This window comes from Myotis myotis, unplaced genomic scaffold, assembly GCF_014108235.1.
Source record: "Myotis myotis isolate mMyoMyo1 unplaced genomic scaffold, mMyoMyo1.p scaffold_m19_p_22, whole genome shotgun sequence".
NCBI classification, from domain to species: Eukaryota; Metazoa; Chordata; class Mammalia; order Chiroptera; family Vespertilionidae; genus Myotis; species Myotis myotis.
Window position 1 is genome coordinate 6,555,608 of NW_023416327.1, and position 25,841 is coordinate 6,581,448.

At 49.2% G+C, this 25,841-nt stretch overlaps 1 protein-coding gene across 50 annotated transcripts in view; it reads left to right on the plus strand.

The window, feature by feature from the left end:
• The window catches only part of MAP4K4 (mitogen-activated protein kinase kinase kinase kinase 4), a 196,224-nt gene that overhangs the window by 137,114 nt on the left and 33,269 nt on the right, over nt 1-25,841 (plus strand). For 16 of the 50 annotated variants that reach the window (XM_036355269.1, XM_036355270.1, XM_036355271.1 and 13 more), the window contains exons 8-15: nt 257-311; nt 1,655-1,733; nt 5,126-5,301; nt 6,511-6,583; nt 7,905-8,115; nt 20,162-20,323; nt 23,136-23,222; nt 23,795-23,998. In XM_036355269.1, coding sequence (XP_036211162.1) covers nt 257-311; nt 1,655-1,733; nt 5,126-5,301; nt 6,511-6,583; nt 7,905-8,115; nt 20,162-20,323; nt 23,136-23,222; nt 23,795-23,998 — 1,047 coding nt within the window. Of the gene's footprint in view, nt 1-256; nt 312-1,654; nt 1,734-5,125; nt 5,302-6,510; nt 6,584-7,904; nt 8,116-20,161; nt 20,324-23,135; nt 23,223-23,794; nt 23,999-24,894; nt 25,057-25,841 lie in introns of all 50 variants that reach the window. The other 34 variants (XM_036355281.1, XM_036355282.1, XM_036355300.1 and 31 more) reach the window with 5 other exon arrangements.

Sequence of the window (25,841 nt, forward strand, 5' to 3'; positions counted from 1 at the left end):
CCGGGGGGGTGCTTGCCCAGGCACCACCTCCACTCCCTCGTAGACACGAGTGGTTCTAATGAACAAATCACTTTCATCTTTGCCTTACTCATTTGAAAGGTATTCTCACAATTGTGTGTGTGCTTTTAACTTCCTGAGCGTTTTCCCGTTTATACACCAGAGAATGCATTTGTCCCATTTGTGTGAGTAAACAGCCGTGTTAGCTGGGGGCCTCGTGTCTGCTGTGCTGCCCATGACGTTCTTTTCTGTTTTGCAGAGCGACCTTTGGTCCTGTGGCATCACCGCCATCGAGATGGCAGAAGGTGCTCCCCGTAAGTAGCGTTCTCTGTAGCCCAGTTGTTAACCTGTAGCGTACACCTAGCTCTGAGTCTCACAAAGAACAGCTTCGTGGATAGAGCCATTCCTGGTGGGGCCCTCGATGAAGGACCCTGAGCACAGTGAAGCTTTAGGTTGAGAGGAGCCAGTGGGACCCACTATTCCTTTTGGAGATGTGGGTGAGCTCCGTAGGCTCCTCTGTCCTTTACTGAAGGTGAGCTCAGATACGGGCCTGAGACTCCGGTGAGTGGCCTCAGGTGACAGGCAGTGATTTTTCTGTATTCCGTGAAACTCGTCCTAACACAGGGAGCTTAAGTATTGTGTGTGAGCTGACTTTACAACTAGAGGCAAGACTTTTTATCTGTAGAGTAGCATTTTGTATTACCTATGAACTCCTGCTTTGGATTAAATCAGTGACAATTTCATTTAACTGATTTTTGATCAGGGATGTGGTAGAATTGCAGAGAACAGGAAAAAATAGCATTTTCTGCTGGTTCCCCTAATAAAAAAGTATACACAAAGAACGTATAACTGTCTGGTAACTGGTTGTTGCTGAGTAAATTTTTGTTGAATGAATGAAAAAAATTGCCAACAACTAAGGATTAGTTTGCAGTACAGAAATGGGTATCTGTTGTGAACACCACGTGTCCCTCGTGTTTCCTCCTGAGTGACTGGCATTGCCTGGCCCTGCCTCAGCTCCTTGCTCAGTGGGGATGGGGTTGTCTGTTTTTGGCCCCCCTTTCCCAGCTGCCTTGTACAAGTCTCATGAAGGTAAATAGCACACGAAAGTGCCCACGGCCGTTGTGTGTGGAATTGTGTACCTAACGTGCCTTCATTGGGCGAGTGGTAGGAGTGCAAACAGTGACTTCACAGATGGAAACAGTTCCCTAACAGGCGTGCGGGTCCTGGAGCACCAGCGTGTCCCTGAGCGGGCGGCCTCTCTGGAGGGCTGGCCTGGGAGCCTTCACGAGCAGCGTCTGATACTCCCACAGCAATCCAAAGAATTAAACTTATTTCCATTGTCAGCTTGTAGATGATTTAGGAACTTAAGCTATTGAGTCTTTGAACACTTTGAATCAATATTTATCTTTGATTCATGAAAACTTTTCAGTGTCTTTTTGAAATTGTATATTCTTCTTGTGCTGGTCCTCCTTATATTTTGCTATGTTTAAATGGGGAATTCAGGGTTTGCCCTAGGGCTCATAGCTACAAGTCCGGCCTGCTTGACACAAGAAGGCATATCAGAGGACGTGCCCGAGTGTCTGGTGTTTGAGTGAGCCCTAGAGATCAAGAACGAGTAAAATAAGTGCCATACTGACAGACCGTCTCCTCTCCCCAGCTCTCTGTGACATGCATCCAATGAGAGCACTGTTTCTCATTCCCAGAAACCCTCCTCCCCGGCTGAAGTCAAAAAAATGGTAAGCTACAAACGGTTTTGTTGTTGTTGTTCTTTTCTTTTAAGAAAAATTGTTCCTTTTTAGTTTTACTCCAAGGCAAAGTTCTGGCCATTCTAATCCCCAGAGAGCCAGCGCCAGTGCCCCAGACACCCAGTTACATGGATCTTTTTGTTCTGTTTATTTTCCTTGATAGATTCTCTTTGTGTTACGAAATAGTGACAAGTGGCCATATGAAACACTGTAACACGGCTAAGAAAAACGTCCCATTTTAATATTTCAACACACTTCTAAGTTGGATATATTTCTGAACATTTTTGCAGTAAAAAGCAAAGCTGAATGGACTTACAGTTCCTCAGGTGAAATGGGATGTTAATGGTGCCATTTGCTGTTAACGTTGCAAAACATGGACGTCAGGCGTCTTTCTTCATCGCAGAGCTCTGCTGCCTGTCTCTCCCTGCAGCTCATTTATTTGCTGAAGAAACTGTGTATTCTTGGAGAGCGGCACGCCCTTTCTGAGAGCTGTGCGCCCGGGAGTGGGCTGCTGGTGTGGTGCCACGTTAACGTCGCCAGGGAGCGCACGCTTGTCTGAGCACGTTGCCCGCCCGCTCCCGCCTGAAGTGTGAGCCCTCTCGCTCAGTCCCCTTGCGCTGTCCATCCCACTGTGCTCAGCTAATTGGTTTGTTCCTTTCTGGAACTATTTCCCAATTAGTGTTGTCCTCTTAGGTTCTTGACTCTAATTCTGAAATACGCAGAAGACCTCAGGGTTAAGTCTTTTATTCTGGATCTGGTCTTTCGCTGTTCCTGTCTGCTCTTTTCTTCTTCGTTGCTCATCTGATGTTCTGTGGCTTCCGTTTCCTGTCTGGCTGTGTCCACACACACGTGTTTTCACTCCTGTTTCTTTCCTGCCCCTCACTGTCCCTTCCCCCAGCACATTTCACCACCCCTGCCCCACTTTTTGTTTGCAGGCAGTATTTTTCTATTCTTTATATACTGTCTTGAACCACATTCAACTCCAGAAAACTGGGGCGCTAGTTTGTAGAAAGGTGTTTAAGGCCGTATACTTGTGAAGACTCTAGCCCCAATGGTCCCCTGTACTCAGACGTGAAAACAGACCTCCGTGGGTGGCCAGCTGCGGGGGACCAGTGCCTCTTGTGGAGGTCAGGGAGGAAGGGGCCGGCTCACACATCTGGCTTGTGCTGCACGAGGCGCAGTCACTGCGCCCTTTCCTTTTCTCTGTCAGATTTTATTCAGGAGAGCGTAGCTCCGTCTGCAGGGGGCCTCCCAGTTCACAGGGCTTGTCATTCCTCAGTTTGGGGTCAACCGCTACTGTGTGCATAACACAGAGCTGCAAAGGGACAGATGTGGATGATGACACATTCTCCCTGAGAGTTCTTGCCGCAACGTCCCCCGAAACTTGATTAGATACCTGTTCAGCCACTGCTCCAATTTCCCCACCCTTTCCAAAGCAACAAGATGGCGACAGACATAAGGCTCCTTCCTTCAGGGTTGCTGTCTTTCCACCACGTGTAAGTTCTTCTGTGTGGGGAGAAGTGGCTCCCAAAAGGTGATCACGAACTCTGCCAGCCGAATGTACTAGTCGATTTTAAAGGATTGACTATAGACCATCGATTCCCACATGTTTATACGTAGGCATGGTATGACTTTGGAATCTTTGGCATCTTTTAGTTGAGGGCTCCAACCTCAGAATCCCTGGTTCGTTAGGTCTGAGGAGTGACCCAGGTTTGTGTATTTCCATGAAGCCCCAGGTGACCTGTGGGCGTGGGGTTTTCGAGTCACGGTGTCAGGGCGCTCCTCCCCAGCGGCTAGGACCCTCCCTGCTCCTCGAGCCCCACAGGACGAAGCAGCAGCTCCTGACCTGGGGCCCTCTCTCAGCGGACCCCAGCCTATTTTTCTGTTCTTTTCCATGTTTCATACCAGCACTAGGAAAGGATTCATCATTCGTCACGGTTCCCTACCTGGGTTCACGCCATTCCCTTCTCTCTGGAAGGATGGCTTTTCTCACGTATCTTGGATACCAGAGGGCCTGCTCTATGCTGTCCGACCCACTGAGCACCCACCCCTCTTCCCTGTGATGACACGTGCATACACCTCCGCTGTATTTCCTGTGCGCACTTCTCATAGAGCCAAGCATAAACAAGTGTCAGTTGTTGATCCATAAATATTTGTTGAATTGAAAAAAAAACTAGTAAGTTTGAATGGAAATATAGGACAATAGAAGTGATTCTTAAAAGCAGTGAAGTAATGGGAAAGAATTGAACTAATTTTCTAATTTACATTTTTTAAACTGAATAACTCATTCATTCAACAAAAATTTATTGTGTACCTATTGTGGCCTGCCATCCTCGGTGCTGGGCATGCTGACAGATGGAGACTCGGAGCCCGTGTCAGCGCCGTGCCTTTCCCACCGGCGGGGAGCAGGGCCATGGCGCAGTTCCTTCAGTGCACATGCCCCGGAGAAGGGCTCCTTGCTGGGCACGTGGGGGGCTGCAGGGGAGGCTGACCCAGGAGGTGATGCCGGGCCAAGTCTCAGAAGGTGTGAAGGCCGAGGGTCTGGGCCATGACTCAGGCTGGGGGTCAGCATGAGCTAGGCCTCTCTCAGCAAAAACCCAAGTGGCTGGTCTGAGAAATGTTGGTGACAGAGTTCCTTACCCCTTCAAACCATTGTTTCCAAAGCTGTACATTAGCATAAAGAGCGAATGACGATCCGTTTGAGACTGGGATTGGAATGTCACGTTAACACAGCAGTTCTCAACCTGTGAGTCGTGACCCCTTTGGGGCCGAACGACCCTTTCACAGGGGTCGCCTAAGACCATCCTGCATATCAGATATTTACATTACGATTCATAACAGTAGCAATATTACAGTTATGAAGTAGCAACGAAAATAATTTTATGGTTGGGTCACAACATGAGGGACTGTATTTAAAGGGCCAGAAGGTTGAGAACCACTGCGTTAACAGGTTCAAGGGCCCCAGCCTCTGGTCACTTACTCGGCTCCTTCTCTTTTGTTTCTGTATTGTCCTTGTCTTCCAGGTTCCAGACATCCATCCTCCACCTACCTTCGTTTTAGCAACCCCCCCCCCCCCACACACACACACACACAACTAAGTGGTTAATAATGAGCAACATGAAATTCAAACCCAGTTACTTTAGATCAGCTCTGTATGAGGAGGTCTGTGCTTATTGCATGATCTGGTCCAGCCCCTGGACGGTGGGCGTCTGCGCCTGGCCCCGGCCCTGAGCCCGTGTGTCTCCCCACACCGTGCCTGTGCGTTCCCAGGGCGCCTTGCTGTCCTGGGGCTCGTCTCTGCTTCCAGCTGATACGTCACTGATCTTTGGGAGTTTTGCTCTTTGTGATAGACATTTGATGATCTTTTTTACTTTCTCTTACAGGTCAAAGAAATTTTTTAGTTTTATAGAAGGGTGCCTGGTGAAGAACTACATGCAGCGGCCCTCCACAGAGCAGCTCTTGAAACATCCTTTCATAAGGGACCAGCCAAATGAGAGGCAAGTTAGAATCCAGCTGAAGGACCACATAGACCGGACCAGGAAGAAGAGAGGAGAGAAAGGTATTAGACCTGTTTTTATTTCATCTTAAACATATATATTTTGCCAACTAGATAGGTTGCTCCTGCCCGCAGGCCCACGACGGGCCAGGTCCAGCAGCTGCGGCGGGCCCAGGGCCTGCGGGCCTCGCCATGCCAGCGTTCTGCTCGCCCAGCCTCCGAGAGGCAGTGCCGTGTGTGTGTGTGTGTGTGTGTGTGTGTGTGTGTGTGTGTGTCGCCTGGTGACCTAGTGGATGTGTATGCAGACGGACCTGCAGCTGCATGTGACGTAGGCGGAACCCATTTCAGTTCTCAGTCTGCATTTTTCTTACCAGGAAACTGGTTTTAAATGTATGTTCTGGAAAAAAGTTAGAAATGTATTTTTTGTGAAGAGACTTTGTTTATAAATCTCTTCAACCTTCCTGGTTTGGATTGCTCCATCGAGGGAAATTGCTCGCTGAAAGCCAGGTACTGACATTCAGGTCAGGGCCCAACCAAATAGACTGTTGCTTTTGGGGAAATGGCATAGAACCTGTGGAAGTGAAAACAAGTTATTCGTGTTGAAACTTAGTCTGGTCTGAGGAGAGTCAGTTTTGTCTCCCTCTGCTGTATTGTTTCATCGATTTCTCCGTGATTCCACCTTTGTAACTGTGGGAACATTGATTTTGCTTTTTCTGCCATTAGTATCTACTTCCTGCTTCCCTTTCAGCCCCAGCAGCCTCTGCTGCACTTTAGGGGGATCCCCGAGCACTAACAATAAACATTTTATTATGTACCTATACATGTACACACACACACACACACACACATCTTAAATCTTTATTGTGGAAAGTATCACACATGTCCCCTTTCTCCCCACATTGACCCCTGCCCCTGCCTTAGTTTGGGCAGTGAAATCTCCTTCTTTTGAAATTCAGCATCAGTGTGGATTTTCTGAATTCGCTGACACTCTTGGGCCATTTTCTGGTGTGTCCAGGGCTCTGGGCCTGTCCTGGCCCTGCTCCCTCGGCGGACGTCCTGTGGGGTGTCTTGGATGCACAGACCTGCTCTCGCGGGGGGAGTACGGCCAGGAAGCGGCCCTCCCTGTGGGAGGTGCGGTCACGCGCCTCTTCCCCCGCGCTCTGTACCCATCGCTGTTTTCACCAAGAGCATGTTGTTCACACGCTCCTGGAGACTTGCCTGTGTGTGCACGTGTCATGATGTGTGAACAGTCCCGTTTGTCTTTTCTGACAGATGAAACGGAATACGAGTACAGCGGCAGTGAGGAGGAAGAGGAGGAGGTGCCCGAGCAGGAAGGAGAGCCGAGGTACGCCAGCCGCCGGTCCACAGCGACGCGGGCTCTCAGAGGGCGCCCTTCTCCACCGGGCAGGATCTCACCGACTCTGGAAGGGCCTTAGCAGCCTCCATTCTTCTCTGTTTTTTGAAACATTTCTATAAGCATGTCCCCCTCTAGCTCCTTCCCACTGATCCTTTACCAAGATTGCATTGCTCCTCCCACACCCTGCCCCAGTCCTCAGGGAATGTGTGGGCTACGTGAGGTCCCGAGGAAGGGAGCCTGCCGCTGGCACCCCAGGCCAGAGGGCCTGCACGCACACAGTCCGCTAGGCCGTGAGGGCCGCCATGGAGAAACTGCGCTTTTACCCAGAACGTTGTTTTGTTTTGCTCCCACAAGCGTGGTGAGCAGCATTCCGTTTCCTTTATTAGGTACATTCTGTCCTGACCCATTTCGTAGCCCATGGTCCTCTCTGCCTCCCAATGTACAGGGAAGCAGAAGGGTGAAGAGTTGGTTGTATGGACCTCGAGGAACTAATTAGTCAAAGGATAGAGGAGTTTAAAATTGTAGTCCTGGTCTTGCCTGGCTCATGCTGTAGCTACACATACTAACTAACCAACGGAACACAGGCGGGTAGGAGGGTGAAGGGCCTGTGGGCACCCGTGTGTACAGCTGGCAGCTTGACGTGAGCATAGCAGAAAATAGGAGAATTTGTTGAAAAAACTTCGTCATGTCCTTTTCCTCATACAGAGACTGGAATCCATTTGAGACTAAAACATTTAGAGTAATTTGAATTGATGCCATGAGCAATGCAGTTGCTTTGGGGTAGGAGCAGCACCTAATGAAAGAGGCTGTGGAAGCAGATTCCTTTGCCACGCTACTCCAGTGTTTGGGAGTGGAGGGTGGAAGACCAGCTAGAAGGGGTGCTGCTCGGTCAGTGCTTAACGTCTGGGACTCCCTGGGGCTCCGCAGCTGACCCTGGACCCACAGGGGGTGCGAGGGAACACCGGGTGAGACTCGTGTGCAGATGATGCAAATGAAGGTGCTGAAGGTTACGTGGTATTTCTTGCCCAGCAGACCAGAGCATGACGTGACTGTCACTGATGGGAAGTAAGGTGGTCAGACAGGGATGCTCCCAGCTTTTAATTTTAGAGTTGAGTTATGTGAGAGTCCTAAGGGAGATGTACCCAGGCCAGAGTTTTAAGATGTTTATGAGATGCATGAAAGCAGGTAAGTACTACTGAGTTGTACGTGTGGTTACTGCCGTGGACTTGTTGGAAGGCGGGTTCGGGCGACGGGAGCTGGAGCCACTCCTCAGAGGCAGCGGCCGCCTGAGCGCCCCTTTCTCCCGCAGCTCCATTGTGAACGTGCCTGGGGAGTCCACTCTGCGTCGCGATTTCCTGCGGCTGCAGCAGGAGAACAAGGAGCGCTCTGAGGCTCTTCGGAGACAACAGCTGCTTCAGGAGCAGCAGCTGCGGGAGCAGGAGGAGTATAAAAGGCAGCTGCTGGCCGAGAGGCAGAAGCGGATTGAGCAGCAGAAGGAACAGCGGCGGCGGCTGGAAGAGGTAGAGAAAGGACATGTCCAAGTTGGTTTCTCTTTCTTTCTTCACATTGGTCTCTAGACACTCACAGGGCATTGTCTGCAGCTCCCGAGGCTGCAGCCTGGCCAGGAGCCGGCCCTGCTGCCGCTCACACGGGGCCGGCCGGGCGTGCGGCAGCTCTCACTGGCTCTGAGAAGCCGCTCCCTGGGGTTCGGCTCTCGCTCCACCTGATTTCTTCTCGCTCTTGGCCTCTGGGTTCGAGTTTGCATGTACATATTTCTTCTGAAACCTCTGAGTTTTTCATATGAAAACTTTTCTGCAAATGCCTTAGCTTCAGGGACATTGAAGGTAAGGAACGAAGGAGAGTCATGCCGTGTGCCGTGCAGGTGCTGTTCTGTAATCTGGCTGCACGCGTGCGCTTGGCGTGTCCTGTGGTGGAAATACATTCTGTGCCACCTGCTCATTTACCTCAGGGACACTGGGAGCGCTGGTAATGTGGTTACAGCTATTTCATTTTTAATTCACAGAAACATTGCTTTCCTATATTTCACTTGGGGTTCAAAAGTGGGTTTTGATTTTATTTTCCTAACTGGTTTTATTTTATATTTCACAGCTCCAGGTTTCTCATTCATAATATTTCTGTCCACTTCGTTTACATACTTACTGTTTTACCTCTATCTTTCACTCCAGAAAAAGAATGCAAAACATATATAGATATAATATCAATACTGGGCTTTGTTCTATAAATACAATAACAACACATGCTGTTACCCAAATTACTTCAGAATACGTTTTGTAGGGGAAGACTTTGTTTCATTTTCTGTGTTTTTAACCTGAAGTCTGCAGACTTTAAATTCACCCCAGCCTTAGAAAACCCGTGCCTGTCTGCCCGAGAGACGGGGCAGTTCACCCAGAGTGTGTGGAAGAGAACCTCAGACAGCCCCTCTGCAGGAGGGACTCTGTTCCGGGCGCTCTTGGCGGTGTGTTTGCTCTCGGGGGTGTTTGTAAAGCTGCCCTCAGTGCGCTTTGGAAGGATGCAGCGCATCCGAGGCTGCGAGGCGCATGTTGAGTACAGGGCTGTGGGGATGCTTGGGCTCTGAGGCTCTTTCTGGTTGTTGACCTGGACCCTGCAGCTGTTCGCTGTCCTTCCTGACCGTGGGCTGTCCTTCCCTTTAGCACAAGAAACCGGTGGGTTGGGTGGTTTATAACTTAAGTGCGAAGGCAGCTCAGCCAGAGCTGGTTTCTGGCACAGGCCCGGGAGCTGCGGCCGGCCGAGCGGTGCTGGGTCCCGCTTCCTGCAGCCTCCGCAAGGAGCAGGGCCTGCGCAGGGACTTCTGCTCAAGGAGAACTTAGCGCTCACTGCTAATGTCATGGCGCCTGTAGTGTCGGCTCCGCAGTAAACGTTCACACTCAGAGTCGGGAAAGAGGGAACTGCGTAGGGACGGGGCGAGTGTGGGCTCCTGGTGCGCGCGCTCTTGTGTCGGCCTGGGGAGTGAAGCCACTGGGAATGTTTGAGCCATCCGTGGTTTGTCGCCCTGAATTGGCATTCAAGGTTCAATCAGAACTGTTTGCGGACTAGGGATGTCTTTTGTTATTAACAGACAAAGTAGATAAAGGTGATCGGCTCACTCATAAGACAAGTGACAATTAAAACTGAAGGGAATAACTTTCTACCTGTGAGTGCCGGAAAGTAAAAAGGCCCCAAAGCTGAGATTATGGGAACAGAGTGCAGCTGTCCTTTCTTTGAAATGGCCACAAGGTCAGGCCCATGATGGGGTGGGGGTGAGGGCTTCTGCCAGCCCCCCTGTTCCTGACCCGCTGCAGGTGAGCATTCCTGCTCTGCCCACACACACTCCCTCCCTCCCGCTCCCCTCCGGGGCTCGGGAAGTGCTGCTGCCGCCCTCTTCCCCTCCGAGGCCCCGGCCTCCTCTCCCTGGCGCCTTTGTGAACTGAGGGTCTGAGAAGCCCTTAAAGATACGTTCCCGTCTTTCAGTGTTGCTGAAAGTGTGATTTTTGTTTCTTTCCATTTTCTCTGTTGCTTTTGGCTGTCCCAGGAGGATGGGAGCTGAGGGCATGAGCACATGAGTATGGGTTTCCCCATGGTTCCTACTCATGGTTCCCGGCCGGCTCCCTCCTGGAACAGCTCACTGCGTGTGTCACTGGGGTCAAAGCCGTGGGCTGCAGATCTCCTCTGCACAAAGTTCCCTGCCACACCTTACCTTTCACAGCGACATCCATCCTCCCAGCCTGGGCTCAGACAGAACTCAGTGTCTAGCTTTTTCCCCCCATAAAAATGGTTCGTGGGCTAGATTTTTCTCCCGTTCTATTCTCACTTGTTTTTAGAGCAAAAATGAAGACTATTTCATAGTCTTGTCATTTTACCCTAATGGTTTGTGGTCTTGTTTTTATTGAATCTTGATTTGATACCTAAATTCTTCCTCCTTATTCCCATGACATCCGGGTATCTGATAAGTATGTTTTCTCTTTTGTTTTTAATGTTCTTTTTAAATTATTGATTTTTTTACAGAGAGGGAGGAAGGGAGCAATAGAAACATTGAGCTGCCTCCTGCATGCCCCCCACTTGGGATAGAGCCTGCAACCCAGGCATGTGCCCTGACCGGGAATTGAACCGTGACCTCTTGTGCACAGAGAACGCTCAACCACCGAGCCACATGAACCGGGCTATTTTCTCATTCTTTGTCTCAGTTTAATACAGAATTTTAGACAGAAGTTTGTCTTTAAGAAAAGCCTGTCGGTAGTCCAGGTCAAAGTCACTGCCTTAATCGATGTACTTGGATAGGGCGCCTGTCTCCTAGTCTCTCCTTCTTCATTCTGACCTCCGGCGAGCTGTGCGTCACTAGTGAAAGCAAGACAGTGTGTCTGGTTTGCTGTGCTGCCTCTTTCCTTCTAGAAAGGAGCCCACGGTGCCGTGCCGCAGGGCCACATGCTGCTCCTTCCTGAGTATAAATGACCTTTTTCAGTATAAATAGGAGTCAAATCACACTTTTCCTCTGATGTAAAAACTTACCTTTTCTTAAAAAATAAACCAGAAATGTGGGAAAAGCTCAATTCCCTGTCTTCCAGCCCTGCCCTGTCCCGGCGTGTGCTCCTAGACCTCAGGAGTCGCTGTTGCATCCGGTCAGGACCACGCTGAGCAGCGCGGCCTTTCCCTGCTGCGTGTCCCCTTTCTGTTCTTTCTTTCTGTTCTGTCTTTCCCTCCCTTCGTCCCCACCTCCCTTCCTTTCGTCTCTCTCTCCTAACCTGAAGATATTTTCCCTGTTGATTTTTAGAGTGAAAGGGAGGGAGGGGGAAAGAGAAGAAACATGGATGTGAGAGACATTGGTTGCTTCCCGCACAAATCCCATCAGGTCAGGGAACCTACAACAAACCCTCGACCATTCGGTGAGCGAGCGAAGCTCTACCACTGAGCCACCCCTAGGGCGCCCTTTCTGTTCTTGAGCAAACACTGCTGGTGGGATGTCCAGGACTTGCCTGCCTCAGAGCATTTCTGCAGGTGTTTAAAAATGCCTTCCTGTCTCTGTGACCTTCCCTTTCCAGCGTCTAGCGCAGAGGTGCCATCGCCACTCTGTGACTTGGGAGCTGCTTGCCCCTGGGGAGCAGGGTGTCTGTGCTGTGCCTTTCCTTCCAACCAGGGACACTTGGTCTCTGTCATTCCACAAATTCCAAAGTAACTAACATCTTAGAGAGGGGGTGGAAATGGAAGAAATGAAAAACAAAGGAAGACAAGAGGCAGCTGTATGTGACATGGGATTAGTACTAAAGCTAAAAGGAAACACAGGAAAACATGTAAGTTTCTAAGAAAACAGTTAACAAACTATGATGTGTTTGCCGTGTGTTGGCTCTGCGATCTTGGAGGGCGGGTGCACGTCGCCCCAACAGTGTTCCTGTGCGTGCTGGTGAGGTAGCCATTCCTCCCCTCTGCTTGAAGGCGTTGCTCGCCGCAGTGGCCGCATGACCACCTGCACAGCCAGCTCTCTGGTCTTAGGACACCTGTGAGTTCCTAAGTCTAGTGTTCGGCTGTGTTGACAGTTACATTCTGTAAGAGTTAGTTTCCCATGGCAACGCTACTTGTTGCCTAAAGATGGGAAGAGTGGCTTTGTCAGAGGCCCCACTTGGAAAAGTGCAGGTCTGGTGGCACCTGTGCCGGCCCCGTGACCACGGAGGTCGTGGAAGTGGTAGACTCCGGAGCAGAGGCTGGTTCTGCTGCAGCCGGGAGCCCAGTGCTGTGTATTTAAGTGGGCCTCACTGTTACCAGTGCACATAGTTAGAAAAGTCTTGAAAATGTGAGGTCAAAGCATTGCTTTTTAAATACCAAACAAGAAAGGGAATTTATGATCATCAAAGCATATTGACTCAGGCACGCTTGGAAAAATTTAAGTAGTAAGGAAATCTCTTCATAATTTTAGAGATTTAATTATGCAGTTTCACAGCATCACACAGTTTCTCAGTTTGTTCGATTTGTTTCTAAAGAATTACTTAAGAAAACAGTAATGACCACAGTTTGCTTCGAAGCATTATGTCGTTTATTATTCTTAGCAGGTGGACCTGAAAAGGCATGTTTCTTAGATTCCCCTGGGTTTTGTTACTTGAAATCTCAGCATAAGGTTATCTGGGATGGGAGGCTGTTGCTTAGTGGATGTTTTATTTTTGGTTATTTTCTTGCAAGAGGACAGCTCTCACGTTAATCATGTATAAGGAGGTACGTACTTACTAAAGCTTTTCTTTAACTTTTAACTACCCCCCTCCCCAGTTGAGGGCCTATTCTGACTGGTGATTTTTACAGCTTCCAGCACTAGAACGTGATGTGGGAGAGGTGTCGGGACTGCTGTGCACGGCCTTTGCCGCAGCCGCCCAGCCAGGCCCTGCTTAGTGGGCTGGTCCTGGGAAACTTAGCACTTTGCACGTTGTCCTGTGGATTTTTAAAAAGTACATTACTTATCTTACCTGCAAGCCTCGGTGGAGTGGGGCTGTGTCCGACTCAGCTTTGTGTACCCATAGTACTTAATAGATATTTCCCAAAGGGGTGAACCATGTGGAGTCCTAGGTGTGTCTCTGGAAAGAAAGGGCTTGCTCGTGAAATCTTTGCTCATCCTTAAATGGGCCTTAGGTCCAGGGGTTTCTCATTGGAGTTCAGAGCCACTTTAAAGCCCTTTAAGGTACCCGATAGACTGTCCCGGGCATAAGGGGGTGCTGTGTACACCGGGAGGCACTCTGCAGGCGTGACGGTCATTGTACAAGCCTTTGTGTACCCACCAGGTGATCTTGAAAAGGTAACTTCCGGTTTGGTTGGATTTGTAGGACCTAGAGATATGAATGGATTCTTTAGTCTTTGCTTACTGAAGTGCTAAATGTTAGAGATACAAACAACAATTTTCACCGTGGATGTCAGGTGCCGCATGTGAGGGTGAGACTTACAAGTCAGAAAAGTACTTACTGTGATACTCACTACAGGGTAGAACCTGCTCGCGCTGCCTGCGGGTGCTCGTTGCCTTGCGGCATGTGCTTCTACAGGGACCCAGCGGACAGTTCTCCAAGGAACCAAGAGGAAAGCCTTCGGGGCTTTCATTTCACAGTGGATCACCAGTTAGCGTGTCCCCATCTGTGAGATGTTTGGTCACTGCTATTTTATGATGTGCGTTCTCTAGAATAATTTTTTAATTATTTTAATTAATTACATAATCTAATTATTGACTTTGGAAAAGTGGAACACAAACAGCTTGAAGCTTACTGACTGGAAAAGCAAAAATGGTATAAACAATAAAGACAACGAGACCAGGAGAGGACATCCGATTGTGTCAGTTGGTGAAGACCAGACGCTAACGCTGCAGATCCTGGGAGAGTAAAGAGTGGGAGCTGACACGTGGGCCAGTTACACGCCCCACGCCTGCAGCCCGGCCGCTACGCCCCCTCTGCAGGAGCAGGTGTGTTCGCCCAGAAAAGTGAGCTACGGGGACTGGGAACTGGGCACAGGGACCGGCACAGCTGTGGAGGGAGGGGCTGAGAGCGAGCGAGTGAGGTCTGAACAGGCTGTGTGGCCGCGGGGTGCGCACCTCACGTGCCGCTCTGGCAGCCACCTCCTCTCCTGCACCTCTCTCGCCCCAAGACAGTGGAGCATTTTCAGAATCGTGCAGACTGCTCTCCGGAGATGCTGGCCAGCCCAAGGGACACCAGGCCCCAGCAAGATGACCGAGCTGCTCGCAGTTAGCCACTCTGATGCTGAGGTGGCCGGTGCTGTCTGCAGCCCGCCCTGTTTGCTTCTCACTGTCCGAGGTGTGAGTGGACAGCCAGATTGCAGACCCTGAGAAAAGTCTTGAACAGGAAAGATTCCAGAGTAAATTTTTCATTGCGACATGCAAAGTCCCTAAAGTCTTATTCCTCGAGAAGTTATGGGAAAACATGTTCCAGCAAATAAAGAGGCTGAAAAGGGCTCCAGGAAATGGGATCACACATGGGAGAGTCCAGGGGGTTTCTGGGAAATTGCTGGACAAGTACAGGATGCCGGAGCACAATCAGTCCAGAGTGGCATGGAAGAGAGGGCTGTGAGAGGGTTAATCTCTAAGAATAAAGAAATGTACCTGATTTATTTGACCTTATTGAAGGAGTTTTGCCCTGGCTGGTGTGACTCAGTTGAGCTTTGCCTCATGCACCGAGAGGTCACCAGTTTGACATGCCCGTTTACAGGCTTAATCCCCGTAGGAGGCAGCCGAACAATGTTTCTCTCTCTCTCCCCCTTCCTCTGTCTCTCAAAATCAATAAAAACATTTATTAAAAAGAGGAACTTTATGGTAGTGCAAGAGACTTTACAGATGATTTTGTGATATGATGGGTCTGTAGAAAGTCAAACAAACAAAAGGCAATTAATAACGCCTCAAAAAACTACATGAAAAGTTACTTGTACATGACTCAGCCTTGAATGTGGTTTTTCACTTGACCAGAAATTGTCCCAGGACTAGATTGGAGCATGGGATGCACACCATGGACGGTGATGGATGTTCTTTGGGAGAAGGCCATAGATGGTGTCTGAAGTGGGAAAAAATTCACTCTATAAGCACAAAGATATAAATACTATGACAGAAACTGAAAGCATTGACAGTACTTTGGCAGTAAGAATTGGGAGTGAGAAGTGGGGTGGCTTGCTTTTTACACAAGCCTGATATTCTTTTTAAGTTTTAAACGTATTTTGTACTTTGATTTAAAAATTTAAAACATGAATAAAATGAAAAAAGCTACTTTTAAAAGCATTTTAAATTTGCCTCTTAGTCAGATTTCCCAGCAGGCTGGGATCCCTGCCCTCAGTGCAATTGGAAATAACCAAGACATTGGATTCCACACATTTCAGCACTCTGGAGCTTACAGCCTAATATGAGTGCTTTCACCCGGAGCCAAAGCCAGAGGATGTGCACCCAGGTCCTCCGTCTCCTGAGACCCCAGCTGACGACAGCACAGGGAGAGAGCAGGAGGGGCGAGCCGGAAGTCGGTCTCGGGACTGGGCTGGGCTGAGACCTGCCACAAGTGATGCCGGAGAGGTCCACTCCTCGGCCTGCCTCCGCTGCTCCCCTTCTCTTCCCTGGCTGGTTTGAGCTGGGTGCTGGGCTGCGTGCGGACCGCGGTGTAGCAATGTTTTCTCGTCCAGTGAAATGTTTTCTCGTCCGGTTCTTTCTGAGGACAGGCCAGGCGTCAGCAGAAATGGGGACAGGAGTTGCTTTCAAAATGAAAAAACATTTTTAAATGAGAGGAAAAAGCAAGTGCGGCCCATGGCTTTTCTTTCTGGTAGTGTGAGAAGGTCGAGCTAAATGGCACCTTAATTCACCATCCTTCCCAGAAATCAGAACTGTAGTGGCTGCGTGGTGTGTCAGCACGGCAGCAAGCACCTCCCAGGTGTCTGCGTGTCGGGCCCTGCAGCCTCCACGGAAACCAGCGCTTGTATCTGATACGTATGCACTTACGTGCGTAGCAGGCAGAAGCCATTGTCCTGAAAGGGTGAAGTAGAAGCTCTAGGTGAGTTGCTTTTCCTGCCTTCAGCTCACTGTGGAGAGCTGATGTGGAGACAAGCCTCTTGGCCTTTCTGCCCTCCTCCTGTTGGTCCTGCCATCTCACCACATCTGGGCACACTTCCAGGCTGGGACAAGGGAGGGGAGAGCCCACATCTGGCCTGGAGCAATGATCCTATTAGAGTTCACTGTTTGTGAGACCTTTTAAAAATTGTTCTTACTTCACACATCAACTATTGACTTCTTCCAAAAAACTATCCCTTGCAAACTCTAGGCCCTGCTGGTGCCTGTTCCCCCACACACGTTGACAAGGCAGGAATCAGGCTCATGGGAGGGGAGCAGTGGTGCCAGGGCAGCCAGTCAGGACCAGCACCGCCCCTGTGGCCTTTGGCTCTCTCTAGAGTTCCACAGCGCAGACCCAAGCCTCCTGAGAACCCTGTGGCCCTCCTTGGCTACCGCCTGGAAGTTGTAAAATTCAGTGTAGAAGATCCTTTGCCTCCTTGACCTGTTCACATTCTGATTGGCTGGGAATTAGAATTCTTTGAAGCTAAGGGCAATTTCAAGGGTGTAGCCCTGGTGGCCTTTCTTCTTTTGTTTTCCTTTTTCTTTTGTTTGCTTTTGTCTGACTGGAGGAGGCGGGTTGTAGACATGCCCTTGTGGGAAGCTGCTTGCCTTTGTGTGGCTGTGGGCTCTCTCTTTCACTGGGAGGTAGGACTTCTTAACAGCCTCCCTGATATTTGCTACCCCCTGTGTATTCTAGCCACTCAACACTGCCACAGTCTTGCCCTTGAGCCTCCACTGTGGGCCTGGGGAGGACAGTGGGCTGCTGCAGCCACACTTGTCCGGCAGAGCGGAAGCTTCCAGAACGCTTCTGTTTTTACCTCTTCAAAGAGAACAAGGTTGAAGCTCTAAAACTGATTAAATGAGAGATTCTTTGCATTTCAGCTTCAGGTTTTATTTTTAATGTGTTTTTACTCAACAAGAAAAAAGATGTTTTCCTCTGAAATTTTTGGCTAGCCAGGGATATCTATAAGAGTTAATTTCTATTTAAAGCTAAAAAATCTGTTTTCCAATTGGAAAATTATGATTTTTATTGCCAGTGTTGGAAAAATGGTTGTGTTCTCAGCAACTATAAATTGAAGTGATGTACTGGCGAAAACCAGCTTTTCGTGTTTCTGCGCAGAAGACGCACCGGGTGTGAGTGAGGGTCTGCGCTCACGTTACTTTGGAGGAGGAGCCCGCACCGCTGCGTGGCGGTGCCTCGGGTCTCTGACCTCGCGCTTCCGCGTGCCGTTTGTCCTGTGAGGGGCGTGTCGCTGTCTGTCCTGTGTCCTGGTAGCTAGTTTTTAAAAGAAAAGGGGTGCAGGGCGGGGTGCAGACAAGGAGCCCGGGCCGTGTGCCATCCTGCCCCTGAGTCGGAGCCACACATGGAAATGGCATCGGTGCGGAAAGCCTGCTTTTGAGGCCTTTGTTTTGAACAAACTCTAGTGTCCTTTTTTCCTCTTTTCTAAGACTGAAGCAGTGCAAAGCCATTAAGCTAGCAGGTGGCGGGCAGTAAGCGGGGGTACCAGGCAGTGTTGGTCTTCCCATTCGGTGGAGATGCCTCAGCCATTGGAAGTGGTGGTTCCTAAAACAGGACAGGAGCTCAGGTCTTTCCATGACGCTGCCCTCGCCCATGGGAAGCTGGTGAGTTTTGTGCACTGAGTTCTAAGAGCAGTCAGTGGAGAACAAAGCCACAAAACATGGGAGGCAGCAAATAGGAGGCTGTGGGGTCAGAAGCCCACCCAGAGCTCCACTGAGGATAATGATGACGTGGTTAGTCCTCAGCCGAGAGACCAGATACCAAGTGATCCTTTCTACCCAGTTATCCCACAGGCACGGTACTGGACATTCGCAGGAAATCACCTGTGAGTGTCTACTTCAGCTGGATGCTAGTCAAGGGCCGGGGGGAATCCAGAAGGAATGCTTAGACTACAACAAATACCCATCGTAAACGTCTGTGTCTAATACCCCAAGGCTTCACTTCACACTGTCTTTTTTTTTTTTTTAATATGTTTTTATTGATTTCAGAGAGAGGAGGGGAGAGGGAGAGAGAGATAGAGACATCAGTGATGAAAGAGAATCATTGATTGGCTGCCTCCTACATGCCCCCTATAGGGGATCAAGCCCACAAATCAGACATGTGCCCTGACTGGGAATCGAACCATGACCTCCTGGTTCATAGGTTGACGTTCAACCACTGAGCCACATCAGCCAAGCTGTCTTGTTTTTTTAATATTTAATCGCAATGTCACATTAAAGTCTGTGGTAGTAATATCGGCTTCCTGTGTCTTGAGAAATTTGATAGCTGTTTATTCTCTAGAGCAATGCAATACAGTACAGTAGCCACTAACCACATGATTATTTAAATTAACTTTAATGAAATAAAATTAAAAACTCAGTTTCTCAATCAGACCGGTCACATTTCAAGTGCTCAGTAACATGACCAAAAGGGGGATGTGTGGATGAAAGGGGGCACATGCTAACCTGACGAGCTCAGCAAGGCCTGCACAGTGGCCTTGCAAACTCAGAGACCTAAAGTGACCACAAAGGATGGTCTGAAATTAAAACTTTTAAATTAAAAAGTGGTCTATGGTGGGTAGTCATGGCCTAGGCTGGTATCTTCCCTGACAAAAGCCACTAACATGTGGCTGCAGGCTGCTGTGTGGAGCATGCTGAGAGGTGTTTTGCCTTCCGAGGTCGCCCAGCTAGCGTCTTTCCCTCCGTGGGGAGAACTGGTGCTGTTGTTCTCTGCACTGTGGACGTGCGTACTGTCGGACGTCTGGGCTAGAGGGACAAACAGCCAGATGAGTGCCTGTGCCTATGTCCACACTGGGTCACTAGAGCATCTGGATTAGGGGCGGCTGTCAGAGCCAGGCTGGTGAGTCAGGCGCCTTTTGCACCTGTTGGTGGATGTGGAGTGATGTTAACGTTAATAGAATCGGCTTTAGAGACAGTGTGTCCTTCTAGCTGGGGCTTATGAGCTGGCAACACTGCGCAAGTCCCCTTAACTTTTCTGAACCCGTTTTCTCCTCTGTAGAATTGGAATGAAATACCTACTTCCTAGATTTGTTATGAGAATCATATTAGGTAAAGTATCTGGAATAAGGAATATCAAATACTCCCTGGCCGGGTCGCTCAGTGGCTTAGAGCATTGTCTCAATACGCCAAGGTTGCAGGCTCCATTCCCGTCAGGATACATAAAGAATCGACCCATGAACCAGGAGGTCACAATTTGGTTCCCAGTCAGGGCACAGGCCCGGGTTGTGGGCTCAATCCCCAGTGGGGGATGTGCAGGAGGCAGCCAATCAGTGATTGTCTCTCATCATCGATGTTTCTCTCTCTCTCTCTCCCTCTCCCTGGAATCAATAAAAACATACTATAAAATATTTTTTTAAAATCAACCAATTAATGCATAAATAAGTGAACAACAAATCGATGTTTCTCTCTGTCCCTCCCTAACATCTTTTTTTTTTTTAAAAAAAGAATATCAACTATGGAGTGTGGGATGTGTAATAAGCATGTGCTTGATAGCAGTTGTTTGTATTCATATTAATAATAATGACAGTTATTATTCTAGTTGATGTCAGTTCTCTTCTTGATGAGTGCTGAAACCTCTTTAATTATTTTTCTCCTTTATTTGCCCTATATCTACTTTCTTTTGTTTTATTGTCTTTTGTCTTTTTTTTTGGGGGGGGGGAGCTTAGGGCCTTGGGTTACTGTTAGTGATATTTAAGGATTAAGAATTCCCTGTCCCCTAATGGCTATGATACAGTGAAGAATGGGGAATAATAGATATAAAAATGAAACCGAACCTTGTAAGGATTCACAGAAACACAGCACTGTTAACCAGTATTTCTGAGGAAGCTGGTATGGGTATATGGGCCCAGGGCCATGTGGAATAATTGGCCAGTAGAAATGGGGTCCATGAACCCCCCTCATTTGTTGTAACTGTTACACAAACTGTCATGAGAGCCATGGCCAGAAGATCCCTGCTGATTCTATCTTTCCTTATGTAGCAACAAAGGAGAGAGCGTGAGGCTAGAAGGCAGCAAGAACGTGAGCAGCGAAGGAGAGAACAAGAAGAGAAGAGGCGGCTAGAGGAACTGGAGAGAAGGCGGAAAGAGGACGAGGAGCGGCGGCGGGCCGAGGAGGAGAAGAGGAGAGTCGAGAGAGAGCAGGTTAGTTCGCAGGGATGTTCCCACCTGAGCTCGGGAGGCGTGTCACTTTGTAGAGTTGGGGTATTTAAGGCAGAACGTACACACACGTGTGGGTGCACATGTCCAGGACGTTAGAGGGTCAGGATGCTGAAACAAATTAGAAGTAACCAGTAAACTGAGCCTGTTGTCTTTTTTAAAAGACTTATACATTATTATACTCTAGGAACCTTGAAACCAGAAAAGTGGTCTACCGATAGTACGATGGCTGAAAGATTTCTGAATATATCTTCTCAGGTTCAGCTTAAATGCTTCAGACCTAACACTTTTAAGATGATATTAAAAGTCAATTGTAAGAAATTTCTTATGAGCAATATTTGAAGTACCCACTGGCTAACTGAATATTTAATACTAGATGCCCAGTGCACAGATTTGTGCACTGGTCAGGGGGGTCCCTCAGCCTGGCCTGTGAGGATCAGGCTGAAACCAGCAGTCCAACATCCCCCGAGGGGTCCTGGATTGTGAGAGGGCACAGGCCAAGCCGAGGGACCTCATGGGTGCACAAATCCATGCACCGGGCCTCTACTATGCATATAAGATCTTTGGTTAATCTCTTCCCACCCTCCCCCATTCCCCTTCCCTCTGAGATTCATCAGTCTGTTCCATGTTTCCATGCCTGTGTGTTGAGCGTCTGCTCCCTGGTGGTCAGTGCACGTCATACGCCTTGGGTTTTCTGAGACTCAGTCTGCCTGCTCATTGCCAAGTGTTCCTAGGAATTCGAGCGACATTTTTTATGTTACCTTCCTGACATGGTGGGCCAATTAACTGGTGTGTTTTGCTTTGTTTTTCTCACATTCCAATTTATACTTGGGGACTGCAAAGAAGACATAACATGTGCTACATGCTTTTAAAAATTAAATCACAATTTAATCCTCACAATTCAGTTGTGATAAGATGATATGAAACTGATACTTAGCCTTTATTGTTCTAGTGACAGGCATTAGCTATTGTGTATAGCAAACATTGTTCACCTCTTTAAAAAAGTAACATCAAAACCAACTAAATAACATCAAAAGTCAGTTTTATTCGGCTTTCCTCATTCTGTTGCAGAATTCCCATGGGAACAGTGCTGAGGGAACACCCCTTCTGCATAAGTGTGTCTGTGTGTGTGCCTGTGTGACTGCCCTATGTTCGTAGACGAGGCCCTGTGACTTGGATAGGTGTGCATTTTCCAGGTGCCCCTGTGTTTTGAAGGCAGAAAACAAATGAGTGGACTACTTGATCCTTTAGCTCAGGGGTCCTCAAACTTTTTAAACAGGGGCCAGTTCACTGTCGCTCAGACCGTTGGAGGCCGGACTATAGTTTAAAAAAAACTATGAACAAATTCCTGTGCACACTGCACATATCTTATTTTGAAGTAAAAAAACAAAACGGGAACAAATACAATATTTGTATTTGCATGTGGCCCGCGGGCCGTAGTTTGAGGACCCCTGCTTTAGCTTATGGCTTAATTCTGTCTAGTCCAGAGAAGAAGGGCGGGGGGGCGCGGGGTCCTTCCTGGGTCACTCTGGGAGGCGTGCGTGCTCGGCCCTTCCTCCGTGGAGCCTGGGTTGGAGTCAGGGTGTGTTAGCCACTGGTCTGTGGATATGCTTTCTGCCAGACTGGCTTTTTTAATTCTTTTTTTGGCTAAATTTTCTTTGTAAGATGAGCATTTCTCAGGAAATTTACATGTCGTGATTTCTGTTACCCAGCCTTCTCGCAATTAGATTTATTGGTTAGCCACAACTTCACTTCAGGTACCTCAGGGGTGCAGCTTGGGATAAGTGGGTTGTCAGCAGTGGACTCTGTAAAGAAGTATCTGAATTTCAGAGTGAAGGCTGCCCTCAGGGCCCCCTTAGCCTACTCCCCTTTCGAGTAGTTAGCTTGCTTCCCCATTGAAAAGGAAGGCCGCCTGTTTTTTATACAAACTGTGCTCTTTCTGAGGTTATCTGTAACTCATATTTGAGCCTCACAGAGCCATCCTGAGAGTGGGGAGAGAAGGCTCTGAAGTCATTTCTCAGATGTGGAGCCTGCAAGGCTGGGAGGGCTTGCTTGATCCACAGCAAGGGCCTCTGGTTCCCCAGCCATTAAATATTCGTGGAGACTCCAGGCTGGCGTTTTCCTCTTTATATACATATGTTGGATGTGTTTGCCCATTTTCATTCTTCATCCTTCTCTTCCCATTGGAAAAGCCACTCCCCTCTCCTTTCTCTCTCAGGGGCATGCAGGGCCCCTCCCTGTGAAGAACCTGGCCTGTTCGTTGGTGGAAAGTCGCTCGAGTCTGACGTGTCCAGACTTTCAGAATGTAGTTATTCTAGGTGCCTCATGTATCTATCACCAGCGAAAACACAAATCCTGCTTGTTGTATTTTAATATTAAACAGGTTTTGGTTTGGGGTTTTAAAAATTGGCAACCCATGCTTGGTCTAAATATTGACTAAGAAGCAGACTTTTATTAATGAGAACACTTTGGTTTCCTAAAATTAAACTGCCGACTTCAGAGTCTGCCATCCCAAAGGAACCTCGCAGCCCTTTAAAGCCTGCATTTGTATATGACAGACGCACTTCCAGGCACCTCGTGTAGACTGGTGGAGTGCATGCCACCATCTATTAAACTCCGAAGGTCTTGGTGGCCAGTGTTTGAAGTTCTTGGGAAAATTCTGAGCAATGGATTTTGTTGAGACTCATGACTAAGTAAACTACCCCCCAGGACGACGGGCCGATGGTGGGTGCGCTCCCGTCAGGTCCTGATCTCTCGGTGTGGGTCCATTGATTGCTGGGTAATTTCTGTGTGACAGGAGTATATCAGGCGGCAGCTCGAAGAGGAGCAGCGGCACCTGGAAATGCTTCAGCAGCAGCTGCTCCAGGAGCAGGCCCTGATACTGGTAACGCCCGCGTCTGTCTGTCTGTAGTGCCAGGGCGCGTCTGTCCTCCCCGAGCGGGCGCAGCTGTGCGCCACCAGACCCCCACCAGACCGTTCTGGGTAGTGCTGGGGGCTGGCAGGCTCCAGTGGAGACACCTCCGTGGTCCTGCTGCTTGAGACACATCTCCAGGTGGCTGTTATTTACCTACTCACTTCCCACTGAGAACTGTTCTTGTTTGGTAGATAGACGAGGCTTGGAACAGAAGTTGGCATTCAGTGAGAAACAAGAATGCTCAGGGCTGATGGTTGAAAGTGCTCGCGTAGGACTTCACCTAGTTTACTCTGGGTTCCTTTTGAAACCACTGCTACTGACATTTAATTGAATTCTCTCTTACTCTGTCCAGTGATATTGTTAGCAACAAGCTGTCAGATTTTCCACAGGTAATATGCTGTTTAAAACCCCAGCATTTTACTTTGTTACAAAGCATGGGGGGGAGGGGGATAGCATGGTCATTGGAGAGTTGAGAATGAATTGGAGAAGAGGCGAGCCCTCCAGTGTCCCCTAGATTCAATGTTCTCCTCTCCCTCCCCAAGGAGTGCCGCTGGCGGGAGCTGGAGCAGCACCGGCAGGCAGAGAGGCTCCAGAAGCAGTTGCAACAAGAACAAGCATATCTCCTGTCTCTACAGCACGACCACCGGAGGCCGCACCCGCAGCCGCCACCGCAGGAAAGGAGCAAGCCCAGCTACCACGCCCCGGAGCCCAGGCCCCACTACGAGCCGGCCGACAGAGCGCGAGAGGTACCGCTCCCCTGCGTCCTCCCCTGCTGTCCCCTGCTCGCGCAGGCAGACAGGAGTCCATGTGGGTTCCTGTAAGGTATTCGTGCCAGACGTGCCCTCAGCTGATGGCCCGCCCCCTCGGGTCTCCACGGGGAAACGGGTCCTGAGAAGTGAGGGGCTGACCCGCAGGGCTTCTGACCCAGTTCAGCGTGTTCTCCATGGAGGTCCAGGGTGCCTTTGGTATTGATTCTCCGATGAACTGAGCACTGAGCTAAACACAAGGGGGAAGGTTATCTGGCAGAATCATTCTTTAAGATACAAACGAGGGAGTGGTGGCCGGTTAACTGTTTTCCAAAACGGAGATGAGAAGTGTGTCCACAGCCGACTTCCTGACTGTTCAGTGATCCTGACTTGGTACCAAATTGCTGCCTCTGGGAGAGCCTCCCGGCGAGTGTGGCACAGGTGGCCTGGGCTCCTGGGACAAGGGAGCCTGTCAGCCTCCCGCGCCCCTGGCCCCCGAGAGCCCGGGGAACACATGTGCTGGAATGCCCTTTTTGCAGGGCATTTGAATGAAATGTGTTTTGGATCCCTGGTGGCAATCTTTTCATCTCTTGGTTTAGTTGGTTGTGACACATTTAATGTTTTTCTGGTTTATCATCCTCATGTACAACCCTAGAACTCCTGCCAGGAGGAGGTCTCAAGGCGCCTCTTCTAACTGGTTCTCTTAAGTATTTCTTTGTCTGGAGTCCAACCCTGGACCTGCTCTATTTGCCTCCTCCCTTTTAAGCTCTCCCTTTCTTTCCTTGTAGTTGAAGTAAACAGAAAATTTCTCTTCACAGTCCGCCCACTGCCAGGCTTTCTCTGGTACCTGCTTTCCCCACTAACACTGTGTTATGTCTTCTAATTCTCCGATGCAGGTGGAAGATAGATTTAGGAAAACTAACCACAGCTCCCCTGAAGCCCAGGCTAAGCAGACAGGCAGAGTGCTGGAGCCGCCAGTGCCTTGCAGATCAGAGTCCTTTTCCAGTGGCAGCGCCGAGCCTGTGCACCCCGCCCTGCAGACACCAGCTGAGCCCCAGGTGCGGCAGCCAGGCTGCGGGTCGGGCACGTGGGGCTCAGAGCACGGGCCTGCTAGTAGTAACCGCATTTTGGTGTGTTCCCACATTGAGAGAGAAGAGAAGAGCAGGAGTGAGTTCAGACTAGCCTGAAGAGGACAGACCCTCTTTTGATAGGGAAAAGTAGGAAGTTTTAAGATTTTTGTTGTACTTACTAAGCGTATCCAGATTCGGTGATTTTTTTCTCTTAGTCTAGCATTCTGTCAGATGTTCATGAATAAGTGTTTTCTTATTCTAACATAAAGGATTTTTTCAGTTTAGTTTTTAGAAAGTTAGTGTTACAAGTACATAAGGGGCGAACCAGACCTTTTCTTAGCCAGACCTTGGCACCTGGCTGCCCAGGAGGGGGCGTCAGAGAGCCGGCACTGCCCTGAAATTGCAGTACAAGTTTTGGGTCTGTCCAAATGTGCATGTTTTTTTGTTTTGTTTTGTTTTTTTTCTGGGAAACGAGCCTTTTATCAGATTCTCAAAAGGTTCAAGATCCTAAAAAAGTTACAATCCAATAGGTGAGGTGTGGCTTTCCCTGAAGCAGGTGGGATCAAGGTCACAAGCGCTCACGGGTCGCCACGGGGCTGGTGTGGGAGAGCCTGAGCTGAGTGCTGTGGGCCAGAGAGCCGCTGCTGTCTGGGGAGAACGTGGACGGCAGAGGGTACCACGCAGAGGTCTTAGGTTCCCACTGCGGCCACGTTCTCGCTGGAACAGCAGACTTTTAGTCATTTTGCTCTGCAGCTGTGCAACGCAGAATATTG